Genomic DNA, 16,996 nt, shown 5'->3' on the forward strand with positions numbered 1-16,996 from the left:
TTCTCCGCTAAGGAGTTTGCTGCTTAGAATATTAGGTGAGTGAGGAGATTAGTACCCAGTACCAACTACTACCCTAGATTTTTTTTTTTTTTTTTTATAAAGAATATTAGCCATTTTAAATGACTAATATTCCCCTTTCCTCTCCAATTAAGCGTCAGGATTATACCATAACATAAAGTCTAAGTGTTAGTGGAGGGGTTCCGGGAAGGCAAAACAATAAAGAATGGACTGTTAAGGCGGTACGAAGTTCGCCGGGTCAGCTAGTCTCTATATCTGTAATACATAAAAAAATGAATCACTAAATGTGTTGTGTCATCGCAAATCTCGAGAACCGCTGAACCGATTTCGATAATTCTTTTTTCATAATATTCCTTGAAGTACGAGGATGGTTCTTACGGAGAGAAAAATTTAAAAAATTTAAATCGACTGTTAGGCGGAACGAAGTTCGCCAGGGCAGCAAGTATAAAAATAAAAATGAATCACTGAATGTGTTGCTCATCGCAAATCTCGAGAACCGCTGAACCGATTTCGATAATTCTTTTTTCATAATATTCCTTGAAGTACGAGGATGGTTCTTACGGAGAGAAAAATTTAAAAAATTTAAATCGACTGTTAGGCGGAACGAAGTTCGCCAGGGCAGCTAGTATAAAAATAAAAATGAATCACTGAATGTGTTGCTCATCGCAAATCTCGAGTACAGCTGAACCGATTTCGCTAATTCTTTTTTCATAATATTCCTTGAAGTACGAGGATGGTTCTTACGGAGAGAAATTTTTTAAAAAATCCCGAAAAAGAATCGGCAGCTAGTTTGTTATAAAAGAGGATTTGAAGAGAAGTTTGGTGTAGGTGAATTAAATTGAAGTTTATTCCGCGCCTTGTTACAGATTCTGGTGGCAATGCGAGCAGTACCGGAACTGCGAGGAGGATGAGAGGCGGTCGTCCCTCGCGGCGGAGATCTGGCAGACGCACCTCGCGGAGGGCGCGTCGGAGCCTGTGAACGTGGACGCTGCGGCGCGGCGCGCGGCGGCGCTGCGGCTGCACCACACTCCACCACCACAGGACCTGTTCCTCCAGGTATCATATCTGAAGATGCCTGACAAATTACGTCTCAAAATTGAAATGATGCCGGAATTTCCCGGTTATGCATACGTTTTAGGCTTTAGCGCTCATCATCATCATCATCATGATCAACCCATCGCCGGCCCACTACAGAGCACAGGTCTCCTCTCAGAGTGAAAAGGGTTTGGCCATAGTCTACCACGCTGGCCATGTGCGGATTGGTAGACTTCACACACCTTTAAGAATATTATGCACTAGCTTATGCTCGCGACTTCGTCCGCGTGGACTACACAAATTTTAAACCCCTATTTCAGCCCCTTAGGAGTTGATTTTTCAAAAATCCTTTTTTAGTGGATGCCTGCGTCATAATAGCTATCAGCATGCCAAATTTCAGCCCGATCCGTCCAGTAGTTTGAGCTGTGCGTTGATAGATCAGTCAGTCGGTCAAACCCTTTTATATATTTAGATAACGCTCAGGCATGCAGGTTTCGTCACGATGTTTTCCTTCACCGTTAAAGCAAGTGACATTTAATTAATTAAAACGCACATAGCTCCGAAAAGTTAGAGGTGCGTGCCCGGGATCGAACCCGCGACCTCCGATTAGAAGGCGGACGTCCTAACCACTAGGCTATCACAGCTTTTTTTCTTTCTTTAGCGCTCATTCTGTCGAAATTTTTGATTTTCTCTCGGACTTAACATATTTTCGATCTGTAATTTTTACGTTCAATCACTTATTGAGTGCATTTGCGCTAACTAAACTAAAATGACAGATTTAAATGTATGAAGGCGCGATCAAAAGCTAACAATCTTTAAGGCGTTTTGTAATGAGTACCTAATATAAACAAACACAATGATCACATTCTCAGACCAATCACAATCACAGTGCGCCCTTTTCGCTTCTATACAAATTTTTACTTTATTTTATTTGTTTATTTGAAAGTAATTAACAGCGTAATTACATAAATATTATTTAAATCTAAATCTAGTTTTAACAGTATAGAATTAGAATAAATACAATAATAAAATTACAACAGTGTGTGTGTATGCTGGTGTGTGTGTGCGTGTGTGTGTGTGGTGTGTGCGTGTGTGCGTGTGTGTGTGTGGTGTGTGCGTGTGTGTATGTGTGTATGTAAATGTTAGCTATTTTTTTATTGCGATGATGGTTTCTTACTTCCTTTTTAAATTTATTGTTACATAGGTAAAATAAGTCAAATTCAGCGTACTATTTGTTATAAGTACATACCAAGCGTGGAATTATAGAATTTCGAGCATAATTTGAGTTATGCAAGAAAGCGCACACTATATTAGCTCCACCATGGAGTAGAGAAATATCCTCCGTGAGCTTGACTCAGTACACAACGTATAAGCTATCACCACCGCTTAGCAAAAAGAAGAGCAGCCAAATTAGAGAAATTCAGTATCTTTATAGTAAAAAATTTAATAGTGACTTTCTGTTGCCCTCAGGCACAGAAGCAAATCTTCAACGTGATGAAGTTTGACAGCTACCCGCGCTTCCTGCGCTCCGGCGTGCACGCAGAGTGCGCGCGCGCGGACCTGCGCGGGTTGCCGCCCCCCTACGCGCCGCACTCGCCACATCCTGACACCCCTAAGGTAAATGTTTGACAGCTACCCGCGCTTCCTGCGCTCCGGCGTGCACGCAGAGTGCGCGCGCGCGGACCTGCGCGGGTTGCCGCCCCCCTACGCGCCGCACTCGCCACATCCTGACACCCCTAAGGTAAATGTTTGACAGCTACCCGCGCTTCCTGCGCTCCGGCGTGCACGCAGAGTGCGCGCGCGCGGACCTGCGCGGGTTGCCGCCCCCCTACGCGCCGCACTCGCCACATCCTGACACCCCTAAGGTAAATGTTTGACAGCTACCCGCGCTTCCTGCGCTCCGGCGTGCACGCAGAGTGCGCGCGCGCGGACCTGCGCGGGTTGCCGCCCCCCTACGCGCCGCACTCGCCACATCCTGACACCCCTAAGGTAAATGTTTGACAGCTACCCGCGCTTCCTGCGCTCCGGCGTGCACGCAGAGTGCGCGCGCGCGGACCTGCGCGGGTTGCCGCCCCCCTACGCGCCGCACTCGCCACATCCTGACACCCCTAAGGTAAATGTTTGACAGCTACCCGCGCTTCCTGCGCTCCGGCGTGCACGCAGAGTGCGCGCGCGCGGACCTGCGCGGGTTGCCGCCCCCCTACGCGCCGCACTCGCCACATCCTGACACCCCTAAGGTAAATGTTTGACAGCTACCCGCGCTTCCTGCGCTCCGGCGTGCACGCAGAGTGCGCGCGCGCGGACCTGCGCGGGTTGCCGCCCCCCTACGCGCCGCACTCGCCACATCCTGACACCCCTAAGGTAAATGTTTGACAGCTACCCGCGCTTCCTGCGCTCCGGCGTGCACGCAGAGTGCGCGCGCGCGGACCTGCGCGGGTTGCCGCCCCCCTACGCGCCGCACTCGCCACATCCTGACACCCCTAAGGTAAATGTTTGACAGCTACCCGCGCTTCCTGCGCTCCGGCGTGCACGCAGAGTGCGCGCGCGCGGACCTGCGCGGGTTGCCGCCCCCCTACGCGCCGCACTCGCCACATCCTGACACCCCTAAGGTAAATGTTTTCACCAGTAGTACCCTTATAGGCAGTGGCGTGCACAGGAGTTCAAGCCAGGGTATGCATTTAGGTATGAACTTATTTTACGGCAGGTTATAATGAAAAATAAGTATTGATTTATTACAATAAGGGTAAGCAGTGCGTTTATGCTTCTATGAGCTGCACGCCACTGGTTATAGGGTCACCGCGGCCGTACATTTTGAATATTTTAGTCTAAAATCTTTTATAGTTAAAAGTCTGTCAGAAAATTGTCTGAGACATGCTTGCTCCGCACACCAGAAATTTCGCTTCTTCTGAACAATCCATACAGCATACTAATATTACAAATGTGAAAGTGTCTGTCTGTCTGTCTGCTAGGTTTTCACGGCCTATCCGTTTAACCAATTTTGATGAAATTTGCTATAGACGAAGCTTGCATCCTGGGGGAGGACATAGGCTACTTTTGATCCCGGAAAATCAAAGAGTTCCCGCGGGATTTTTAAAAACCTGAGTCCACGCAGACGAAGTCGCGGGCATCATCTAGTGAACTAGTGCTTAATTTGTTATAATTCCCATTTTGTGGTAACTCTTTGATTTTCTGGGGAAAAAAACGGGCCTAATTGAGAACCACCTCCTTTTTGAAAGTCGGTTAAAAAGTAGCCAATGTCACTCTTCGTGACTTCCGTTATGTTGTGTTGACAGGAAACGGACGGACAGACAACGGAGTGAACCTATAAGAGTTCCCTTTTCCTTTTGAGGTACGGAACCCTAAAAACGTTCGCAATTCCCATGAGGAATGTCCTTATGCGTGCATTCTTAATCTGAGATCAAATCAATGCGCAACCTTCGTAGATTGACCATGTCATATGTGAATTGATATTTTCAGCAAAATCTAGCCAATCCAAGGTCTACAAACGAATTGTAGATTGTCGTAAAAGATAACTGAGTTTGTAAATATCAAAATTCGATAGCAAGCAGTCAGTCAGTTTTCAAATCAAGATTTATCGTAAAATCAATATAAACGGATGTTATTATGTATCATTGCAGCTCAAGAAGTCATCATCGAATGCGTCAGACAGACGTCGAAGCGGGGCGTCTCTACTGCCATGGAAGGCGCGCGCCGCGTCTCGGGACAGAACCAACTCGGCTGTCTCTACCAACTCCACCGCTGAAGAAAACGAAGTAAGTAGATCTACCTAAGCACAAATAAATTACATTTAGTTAATCCGTACAAGAATTACTTACTCTATTAATCTATACGAAGGTCTATCTATCTATTAATCTATACTATCAAGAGGTAAAGTTTCTATGTTTGTTTTTAGGAAGTAATCTCTGGAACTACTGAACCGATTTTGAAAATTCTTTCACCAGTCGAAAGCTACATTATTCCTGACTGTCATAGGCTATATTTTATTTTCAAAAAATTAGAGATTCCACGAAAATTCTAATAAAAAGCCGGGGCGGGCCGCTACTTTATTTATAATTTTTAACTACCTACCTATTTTTTTATTCAACCACTATTTTTAACATCATCTATACGTTCATTTAATTCATTCTCCACTTACTATATCTATATGAAATGTAATTAAATGTATTATAGTTTGTTGTAACTTTAGAGTTATAATAATAACTAGCTGACGCATGCCATTTCGTCCGCGTGGATTTAGGTTTTAAAATCCCCGGGGAACTCTTTGGTTTTCCGGGATAAAAAGTAGCCTATGTCACTCTCCACGTCCTTAACTATACCCATACAAAAAATCACGTCGATCCGTTGCTCCGTAGCGACGTGATTGAAGGACAAACCAACAAACCAATAAACCAACAAACAAACACACTTTCGCATTTATAATAAGGGTACTGATAAGCTATTCTTTTTTCTGCTGAACAATGATTAGAATGCAGGTATTCTAATCTAACGACAAAAACCCATAACAACAGACAATAGAATGATTATTATCTTATAAATTACAATTAATTACATATGCTCGGTGCACAATGCACGTAGCATGTCTTTATCATACACATACAAGTAATAGCAAGTCATTATGATCGTACGTTGTGTTATAGCCTCAATAGCTCAACGGTTAGAAGAGCAGACTGAAATCCGAAAGGTCGCCGGTTCAAACCTCACCCGTTGCACTATTGTCATGCCTTCTCCCCTAGCACAAGCTTTTCGCTTAGCTGGAGGGGAAATTAGTCATAATTAATAATGAGATAATTTTTTCAAGAGCACGCTTTTAATAGATTTTTTAAACTTGTGTAAAAGCAAGTCTAAAATTGTTTGTGAAACTCAAACGTCCTCATTAGTGGCGCAACGATAAGTTGAAATGATGATGGTGAATTAACTAACAGTTGTGTAATCCTGTGAAATAGTATTTCATCGCGATATTTCTCAGTGGTATTTTCTACTCGTGTATTTGTCTGCTTTATCTCAATTCATACAGACACGTGTGAAATAAACTAGGTTCTATTTATAACTAAACCCCATTGTAAATACTAACTAACTTATACATTTCCATTCAATGTGCTACGTGACTTATACAGGGTGTAACCAGAACGCTAGCAAAAACTTAGCGCTATTATTATACTACCTAAACACAATCCAATACCAATAACCATTTGCCTTACCTATACTTGTACTTTTAGTGATTTAGTATTTTTCGAACCCGTAATGTATAACGTCCAAAACTTGATCCCAAGTTGCCCGCACCTACGACGTGTTATTGACCCCGCGGCACCTATCTAAGCAACGTTCGTTGACCTCTAGCGTGAGTCAGATGTTTCATTTGCAAACTTTAAAAAAATACAGAGTTTTAAATTATTATTTTTGCGTTTTTTCGCGGTATGACGACCTCCCTGGCGCAGTGGTGAGTGCTGTGGTCTTATTAGTGGGAGGTCCCGGGTTCGATTCCTGGCAGGGGTTTGGAATATTTCATTTAATTTATAATTTCTAAATTTCTGGTCTGGTCTGGTGGGAGGCTTCGGCCGTAGCTAGTTACCACCCTACTGGCAAAGCCGTGCCGCACAGCGATTTAGCGTTCCGGTACGATGCCGTGTAGAAACCAAAGGGGTATGGGTTTAATAAAAACTGCCATACCCCTTCCAGGTTAGCCCGCTATCATCTTAGACTGCATCATCACTTACCATTAGGTGAGATTGCAGTCAAGGGCTAACTTGTATCTGAATAAAAAAAATAAAAAAAAGGTATCAGTACTACCACTTGCCTTCGTTTTTGCTAGCATTCTAATTACACCCTGTATTTACTGTGACGATTGCAACCCGAACAAATAAATCTATATTTTATTTCTGTTGTACAAATATGTATTTTTTTATATTGATGCCATTAAAATTAAGTAGTATTTAAACATGGTGCCATATCTGTACAGATTTAGAAACTATGTTATCAGACACACCTTTAGAAACTGCGTTTATTATTGGAGGTTACTAGCTCATGCCTGTGACTTCGTCCACATGGACTACACAAATTTCAAACCCCTATTTTACCCCTTTACGGACTTTTCAATAATCCCTTCTTCGCTGATGTCTTTGCCATAATAGCTATCTGCATGCCAAATTTCCGTACAGTAGTGTGAGCTATGCGTTGATATATCAGTCAGTCAGTCACCTTTTCCTTTTATATGTAGGTATATTTAGAAGAAGATTTCATTGATCTCCCCTGGCTTTGCTTGGATTTAATTTCAATAAATCTTCAGTCTGCGTTATAGAGAAAAGCTACATGCAAAAGGTGAGCTGTACGTTGATATGCTAGTTAGTCCCTCGTGGAGAACTTCGTTGCGCGATTCAGTATCCATGGCTAGATCCTGTGGCGACATCTAGTTGTAATCGTTGCAAGAAGTTACTTTCTTGCATCGATTACTTACGTGTTAGCTGTAGAACCCTTTGTATGAGTTCTAGTACCTAGTGTTATTTAGTATCTGTACATAGAGACTAGTGGTGTTACGGATATTCGCATCCGCATCCACAAATGCGCATTCGCATCCGCATCAAATAATGCGGGGATTTTACGGATGCGGATTCATATTTGCAACAAGTAACAACCTGCAAAGAAAGTGGGCGGGGCCAGAGTGACCCGTGCCTCGCGCGTGCCACTTAGCTTAACTTAGCGCGCGCGAACTGACCAATCAAAACGTGTACAATGGTATCCAACAGGGGTGTTACGGATATTCGTATCCGCAAATGTGGAACATTGGCCCTAATTCAGACATCGCATCCGCGGATGTCCAAATATTGGCATCCGCAACATTCCTGGTAGAGACTGCCAGAACAGCGTGATAATTGCGTGAGCGTGAACAGATAATAATTAAAATGAGGTCATTCTCTCGTCTATTATTGAACACTCAAAAGATTTTGAAAAATTGTTATGGACTGCAATCAGACCTGGTGGCAATTGATGACGCAGCTTAAGATAGAGCGCGCTTGCCTAGAAGATGCTTATTCACTCTAGACTTAGGGGAAAACTGATGCCGGATGTGTAAATTAGAAACGAGGCGGCAAATTGTTTCGGACGTTGGAAGGTCCGTTGTTTTAATATCGACATTTTATTCCAGGCGGTGAAATCGAGTCAAATAGCTAACGGGCAGTGCCTGTGGTCGGGCAACTCAGCGCTATGTCGTGTCGTGTTGCCGGACGGCGCGACGTCTGTCGTGGGCGTGTCGCCCGACGTGACCGTGCGGCGGCTGGTCGACCGTCTGCTGCAGCGACGGAACCTAGTGTGCACTACCTATGACGTCATCGTGAAGGATGCCTCTCAGGTGAGTGTGGATTGGCAGACTTCACACACCTTTGAGAACATAATGGAGAACTTTCAGGCATGCAGGTTTCTTCACGGTGTTTTCCTACACGGTGTTCGGTGTTAAAGCAAGTAATATTTAATTGATTAAAACGCACATAATCGAGATCGAACTTCTGGCTTCCTGAAGAGGAGGCCGAAGTCTTAACCACTAGACTATCACTGTTCTGCTTGCTTGTATAGTAAAGTTTGTAGTCATAGATAACAGAAGGTTAACTATGTTTGTAGCATTGCTACCTATCTCTTTCACACTTACGGGGCCGGCCCTTGAGTGTGAAAGGGATAGTTAACCTGGGCGCAGTCGCGCGTATGAAAGACATAGGTAGTAATGCTACAAGTTCTTGCATTTCACGTGTGGGCTAGTAGCGCATGCTTGTGTTTGAGTCGTATACCAATAAGTAAGGTAAAGTAAATGTGAGCGATTGCGAGCGCTTGCTCGCGACTGGTTGGTCCGACAAGCACGCACACTTGCGCAGTGTCCATGTATTACCGACGTTACCACAAGTCAAGTTTTTTTTTTTTTTTTTTTTTTTTTTTTTTTTTTTTTAATTCAGATACAAGTTAGCCCTTGACTGCAATCTCACCTGGTGGTAAGTGATGATGCAGTCTAAGATGATAGCGGGCTAACCTGGAAGGGGTATGGCAGTTTTTATTAAACCCATACCCCTTTGGTTTCTACACGGCATCGTACCGGAACGCTAAATCGCTTGGCGGCACGGCTTTGCCGGTAGGGTGGTAACTAGCCACGGCCGAAGCCTCCCACCAGACCTTCACTCGCCTTCGTGAATCGCAAGAACTGTGACTGAATCCTCATGACGAACTAAACCTAAAATACATCTGTTTGGTGGCAGGGAACGGGTCGCGTGGTCGACGCGAACGCGGCCTCCACCACCGTGGGAGGTTGCTGCTTGGCGGTGGAGAGGCGCTGCGTGGTGCGGGTGCTGGTGGCGGGGCGCGCGGTGGCGGTCCGCTGCCGCCCCGCGCGGCGCCTGCGGCACGTGCTGAGACCTGTGCTGCAGCGGTACTGCCCCCCGCTCATCTCGCACCACGCTGTGTTACTTGGCTCTACCCCCTTACACCCTGACACTCTTGTGCAGGTAATTATATCGTCCCTTTTTTTTTAATTTATGGCAAGCGCCCTTGCCTAGAAAATGCCTATTCACTCTCGACTTGAAGGTACCCATATTAATATGAGGAGAAAACTGATGCTGGAAGGGTGTTCCAAATCTTAGCGGTTCGAATCAGAAATGAGGAGGCAAATCGCTTCGTACGTATCCGTGGAATTTCAACTACGTACGGGTGCAGACCTTGGCGATGCCTTGCGGTACGATAGAGGAAAGGTGAAGAAGGAACCAGGTTGAAAAGTTCTCAACTTTGGACGGTGCATCCATCCAAGGCAAAAATTTGGCATCCTCAGCAATGCCGCTGCCGCCCTGCCCGTCGCCTGAGACACGTGCTAAGACCTGTGCTGCAGCGGTACTGCCCCCCGCTCATCTCGCACCACGCTGTGTTACTTGGCTCTACCCCCTTACATCCTGACACTCTGGTTCAGTTCTAACTAGCAATGCTTTCTTGGCTGAATTTTGGCCACTATCTCACCTGGTGATTATTGGTAATTTGGAGGCTGTGAAGCTTCTAGATAACATGGATATCAAAAGGAGGCTCAAAAGAACCAAGCCGTTCGAATTAGTGTTAAAAAGTACATAAGTGCAGCGTTTGTGTAATAGTGCTTGTGCTACTTTATTTTTCTAGGTCACAAGAACATAGTGAACTGTAAGTACGTGTTAGAATAAACTAAGGACAGTTATTGGACTGTAAATTAGATTTAAAAATTAATCATAAGTAGAAGTTTAAGCTAGAATAATATTACTTATTAGCCCATAGGCTAGATGGTAGTAGTAATAAAGCTGCCATTTTATAATGGTGCTTTATAATAGGAAAAAAAAAATATCACCTGGTGGTAAGTGATGATGCAGTCTAAGATGGAAGCGAGCTAACCTGGATGGGTTATGGCAGTTTTTAGGGTTCCGTACCTCAAAAGGAAAAAACGGAACCCTTATAGGATCACTTTGTTGTCTGTCTGTCTGTCAAGAAACCTACAGGGTACTTCCCGTTGACCTAGAATCATGAAATTTGGCAGGTAGATAGGTCTTATAGCAGACATTCGGGGAAAAATCTGAAAACCGTGAATTTGTGGTTACATCACACAAAAAAAATTAAATTGTGGTCATGACGAACTAATAATTAGTATTTTCAATTTTCTATAGATAACTATATCAAGTGGGGTATCCATATGAAAAGTCTTCACCTGTGCATTCTAAAACAGATTTTTATTGATTTTTTGAATTATCGTGCAAAATGACGAAAAAATACGACTGTAGTACGTTCCTCGTTGCGCGACCCTGACTCGCGCTTCGGTTTTTTTATTAAACCCATACCCCCTTTGGTTTCTTCACGGCAGCGAACCGGAACGCTAAATCGCTTGGCGGCACGGCTAAAATCCGGAAGAATAAATTCAAAATCTAGCCACTAGAATGACTAAACGTATAAGGATATCAATTAGTAATCTTTTTTTTTTGTAGAGACACAGTTACAATTAGATAACTAGATAGTATATATATAAAAACACTTAAACCAAAGCAGTCTCCAATGAGAAATTAACACTTATAATAAAAAATTATGTCCACAACACACGAGCATACTACGCGTATGAAAACTAGGCACAGAGTATTTAAAACTAACTAGGTAGGTAAACTTATGGAACACAGAACTAAAATCGACTAAAGTATAAACTATAACTAGGCAGAATTTAATATAACATCCTTATGTATGATATATTGACTGTTTCAGGAATTAGACGGTGCCCGTATTCAGGTAGTGGAAGTTTCCAATACAGTGGGCGTTCCGAGCTCCGCCGTCCTTGTCACTCCGGAGCCGAGGGAGAGAGACGACGATACGGACTCCTTGAGCGACGTAGCCTTGAGGATACAGGATGAAAATAATGACGATGCACAGGTATGCAGAATTTTAGTAACTTATAATAGCAAACCGGTCAAGTGCGAGTCGGACTTGCACACGAAGTGTTCCGTACAAAATTATGTACCTTTTTTAAATTTACATAGCGGCCATTTTGAAATTTTTAGTATTTAGAAGTACACACAAAAAATTTGAACTCTCTATCTATTACGGTTCATGAGATACAGCCCGCTGACAGATAGACGGATGGACGGACAGCGGAGGCTTAGTAATAGGGTCCGATCTCTGTTCTCTATCTTATATGATTGAAAATATGTGAACCATATTCAGGTAGGTAGATTGTAAAGATGGGCGTTATTGGCTATTTCTGGCCACGGTTATTAAACCGCTATTTAGTTACAATAGCGCTATTGATAACAGTTGCCTAGTATCGGTATCAAAGCTGTGTTTCAACTAATTTAATATGCGCACCGTTTTTGTTTGTAGTAAGTAGTAACTTAGTTAGCTGCCGTATCGAATCCGTCTGTAGGTATGGCTAAAGTTTCAAGTCGTGTAAGTGCATTAGAATAATATTGACGATTTCCCTTCATGCTTTTCTAGGCTTAGGACTAGCACAATTTTCAAAAACGTTTAATCAAAGTTTTGTACAACACTAATTATATCACACTATTAAAACTTTATTTTTTATCTTAACACCTTTTTACAATTTTATACACCTACTAAGTTATTTACAAATTATAGTCAATCGTCAATATCACCCACACTACAGGCAAAAGCTACCTAAATAAAACAAAGCAATATCTCAAGACAAAACTTTAGTATTTACTGAATACAAACACCGCTCAAACTATCTAATTAGGTATTAAAACTTTCATCAAAAGTCAAAACAAACAAACGCGCCGTAACACCACCTGATCTGCGCGCGCATATTTCACTAAAATAAAACCAATTTTACTTTCATGAAAATCGTGAAGTAATCACAACCTTAAGTTCATATCGGCAAAGTTTAATTATCATGATCATTGAGGTCAAACTATATTGGACGCTTGCACGGATAGTTTGCCACAGTCAAGTTAACCAACAACATTTCACAAAGATTGATAAACGAAAAACGACCTTATTTTTATTAGTCTAAGGCTTAACTGTAATAAGCTTGATAGATCAAACCTTAATGGACAAGTACTTGAACAGTTAACCAAACAAATTAGCGCCTTAGTTTAATAGACATAAGGTCGTTTTTGGTTTATCAATTTTCGTGAAATGTTCTTAGTTAAGTTACTAAGCCGGTAGCCATTAGCCAATAGCCATTAGCCAATAACCGCTCCTTCTCAGCTTTCAGTGAAAGAAAGAAAGAGAAGGCATAATTATTGCGTTTCTAGTTACCAAAAAACCAAACAATGCATTGTCAGTTGCCAGTTGGCAGCGTTGCGTTGTCAGGTGGTTCGTCATAGATGATATCTGTTAACCGTTGCTAGCTACGACAATAACGCTATGGTACGCTAAAGGCATGGCAGCGGTTTTCAGTTAAGTTAAGCTATAGCGGACACATGTCTAGTAGATTGTAAATACCGAAAAACCAAAATCTGTTACCAATTTCGACGAAATGTCAGAAAAAGTCAATATAAAAGTTTTTGAAAAAGTTACTTGTAAGTAGTGCTATTTTGTTTCGATCTGAAACTTATTGAAAATGTCTGTTGCACAGAGCGCGAGTCGAAGCAGTGTGTCCAGCACGTCGAGTATCCCCGGGGACGGGGGGCAGAGCGCCCGCGTGCGCGCCGCGCTGCGCCCCGGACACCCGCTGCATCACCACCCACCGGGTCAGTACTGGGTTCAGACATTTTTTTTTTTAAAGAATATTAGCCATATTAAATGACTAATATTCCCCTTTCCTCTCCAACTAAGCGTCAGGCTTGTGCTAGGAGTAGGTACGACAATAGTGCAACGGGCGGGGTTTTAACCGTCGACCTTTCGGTTTTCAGTCCACTCCTATACCGGTTGAGCTATTGAGGCTCGAACATTAACGTTGAAGTGAATGTCGGTATGACTTGCCACTTACATACTTAACAAAAAAACCGGCCAAGTGCGAGTCGGGCTCGCGCAATGAGGGTTCCGTACTACAGTCGTATTTTTTCGACATTTTGCACGATAATTCAAAAACTATGATGCCTAAAAATAAATCAAAATCTGTTTTAGAATGTACAGGTGAAGACCTTTCATATGATACCCCACTTGATGTATGTAATCTCACTTGGAAAATAGTAATTATTAATTAATGACCACAATTTAATTTTTTTTGTTTGATGTAACCACAAATTCACGGTTTTCAGATTTTCCCCCGAATGTCTGCTATAAGACCTACCTACCTGCCAAATTTCATGATTTTAGGTCAACGGGAAGTACCCTGTAGGTTTCTTGACAGACCGACAGACAGACAGACAGACAGACAACAAAGTGATCCTATAAGGGTTCCGTTTTTCCTTTTGAGGTACGGAACCCTAAAAATACGAACAAAATCTATACTTTAATATTATAAATGCGAAAGTGTGTCTGTGTGACTGCTAGCTATGCACGGCTCGGGTGATTTTCATTTTCCTTCGATTTTCTGCGTACCGATATTTTGTCAAAATCACCTTGTATCAAAATTAATCCACCGGATTTTTAAAAACATGGACTAAGTTTCGGGCCTTATCTACTTGGTATAGAGATAAATTGCATCCTGTAGACGTACATAAACTACTTTTTGTCCCGCAATCAATGAGTTCTCACGGGATTTTCAAAGACCTAAATCCATGCGGACAAAGTCGCAGGCATTATCTAGTACAAAATTACTAGTGAATCCTGTACCTTTATCAGACACTACAGTCAAAGGTAAACCGAAAGATAAAAAACAAAATTTCTTTATTGCAGATTTTCTGGACAACCTTCGGGAAACGCAAAGACAGAGGTTGCAGCCGCGTACCCCTCCCCCGCTACCCCCCAAACCGCCACAGCGATCTGCGCCGACCGTCGTTTGAACGTACCATTATGAGCCTTATGGGCATGGCATTATGACACAGTATCGCTCGTATGGACGGACGTCACTGAGGATATCGTTTTGACGATTTACGTCTATCCTCTTCTGAACCCAAAGGAATGTAAGCCTTATAATCGTGGTATTAAGACATATATTGATGGCATGTATGAACTTTACATATGGTAAATATTCCAAGAATATCATTTAAAGGATCTGCACTTACCGTAGTCGTCTGACTATAAGCCCTATGGACATAGCATTAAGACACAATATCGCTTGTATAGGCAAACCAAATCAGACAAGGAATATATCATGTATGAACCATTATAGCCCGTACTATGTCGGAGGAAACGAGACAGTTCTTCCATTAAAACGACTATTTAGTTATACTATGCGTTTCAAATATTACTTGTAATAGATTTTTTAACATAAATGCTAACTTCAAAATTGTTGTAGAGTTTATATACTTTAACATTGCACTTTATGATAAGTTGAGTTATTGATATACAAAATGTAAAAATAATGTTATAGCAATCTCAATCATTTGTACAAAAGTTCCATTCTCTTTAAGATTATTTAATTAACTTCCCAGGGAGTCCTGTGGATACCTAATAATAATTACTGAATACTAGCCGATCTGCTCAGCTTCGCTCGACTGAAATTTGGTATACATATATAAGTGTACATATCTATACTAATATTATAAAGAGGTATAATGTCGTTAAGTTTGTTTGTAGGGGGTAATCTCTGGAACTACTGAACTGATTTCGCTAATTCTTTTTTTATAATATTCCTTGAAGTACAAGCAAGGATGGTTCTAACGGAGAGTAAAATTTAAAAAATTGCCTGAAAAAGAATCGACTGTTAGGCGGTACGAAGTTCGCTGGGTCAGCTGGTAATGAATAAAAAAAACGTGAGTATAGCTGGAATAACCTATAGTTGTAGTCGTATAGTATTGCATTTATTGTAATTTGTATCACGTGTATTTTTCGTACGATATCGTACGCTTTCACCTCCAAAACTGTATTATAGATCTAAATAATGTACAAATTATATTAGAGAAAATAAAATATACTTAACAGTATAAAATAGTTTCAATACAAATTGTCTAAAAATATACTTAAATACTTTGGAAAATTAAATTAGTTGATAAAATAGTGTCATATTTTTTAACGATAAGATGATTTTTTAAAGATAAATAACGGCTGATTATTTAATTGCCATATAATATTGTTAACTATTGAATTTCGACGTTTTAACAGAATTTCAATATAAAAAATCTTTAAAAACCTATAATTGATTTCAATCATTATCTGATGAATTGGTCTGAGGTTGATCTATATTACATAATAATTAATGTGGCAACACTTTTTTTTATTGTATTGAAATTGTTTTGTTTTTATACTGATTTGATACATAGCCATTTGTAAATAATATTATGAAGGAAGATCTTTTATAATTATTATTGTAACTATAAATATATAGATAAAGTAGTTCACTTTGGTTGTTACTAATTTTGTATGTCTGTACGGAGATATCATACTAAGTATGAAGGCAACTATATAAATATATGAAATGTGTATGTAAAATATAATTTATTGTAATATAAAGTCAGTATATTTGGTTATAATATGAAGCTCAGAGTAATTTGGTTATATGCAATAAAAACTTGTATAACATTATATGTGGTTTTATTACGTTTGTTCCTTATGTCAGTCCTGCAGTGCGACAAGGCTCTCTTGGCACTTGAATGACATTGACAGGGGGGCGCTGTTGGAGAACAAAGGCTTAGAATCATAGAGATAGTATTAGAATAAAGGCTCCTCCACACAGCCGCGTTATTATCGGTCGATAATATCGCATGCGTTATTGCGATATCTGTTTTCAGTACATTTTGTATTAGGATGGTCATGTAGTTACACACTGCTGCGATAATACGTCCTACTTCCACTGCGGCGTTATTATCGCAGCAGTGTGTAACTACATGACCATCCTAATACAAAATGTACTGAAAACAGATATCGCAATAACGCATGCGATATTATCGACTGATAATAACGCGGCTGTATGGGGGAGCTTTTATGATCCATATTCAAACAAGCAAATTAACCGTAAATCTGTACTATTATGTTGTGTTCTGACCCGAAAAGCACACGGCTGTGCTGCGGGCCTGCGTTTTAAATACGTTTAAGAACATGCTCCGTTTACTAAATTATGCCAAAAAAATGGAAAAATGGCAACGGGCACTTACAACCTAAATCTGTGACTTAAATCCAACGTCACAAAATGTCCTAATAGTAATACTAATTACTAAAATACTACATACTAACGTCGCGTCGTAATTTCTTCGTGAGTAAAAATACTGTCGCAAAAGTTTTATAGCATAATAGGAAGTATTAGGTTCAACATTGGAGAAATGCTTAAAATTGATTTTAGATAAGATTAAAATTCAGTGATTTGGTGAATTCAAGGAAAATTGCAGAGTAATAAGGACCTTCAAAAGTCAAAACAATGTTAAAATAGAAAAGTAGGAAGCATGTTTCAGGTACAGAA

At 41.3% G+C, this 16,996-nt stretch overlaps 1 protein-coding gene across 1 annotated transcript in view; it reads left to right on the top strand.

Moving 5' to 3' along the window:
• Window positions 1–16,125, top strand: part of loco (locomotion defects) — a 120,382-nt gene extending 104,257 nt beyond the window's left edge. The window contains exons 6-13 of the mRNA XM_034980245.2: window positions 885–1,074; window positions 2,524–2,670; window positions 4,692–4,826; window positions 8,213–8,416; window positions 9,306–9,551; window positions 11,305–11,469; window positions 13,133–13,247; window positions 14,338–16,125. Coding sequence (XP_034836136.1) covers window positions 885–1,074; window positions 2,524–2,670; window positions 4,692–4,826; window positions 8,213–8,416; window positions 9,306–9,551; window positions 11,305–11,469; window positions 13,133–13,247; window positions 14,338–14,444 — 1,309 coding nt within the window. The 3' untranslated portion in view covers window positions 14,445–16,125. The remainder of the gene's footprint in view (window positions 1–884; window positions 1,075–2,523; window positions 2,671–4,691; window positions 4,827–8,212; window positions 8,417–9,305; window positions 9,552–11,304; window positions 11,470–13,132; window positions 13,248–14,337) is intronic.
• Window positions 16,126–16,996: the final 871 nt, after the last annotated feature.

Source organism: Maniola hyperantus, chromosome 21 (assembly GCF_902806685.2).
Source record: "Maniola hyperantus chromosome 21, iAphHyp1.2, whole genome shotgun sequence".
In the NCBI taxonomy this organism is placed as follows: domain Eukaryota; kingdom Metazoa; phylum Arthropoda; class Insecta; order Lepidoptera; family Nymphalidae; genus Maniola; species Maniola hyperantus.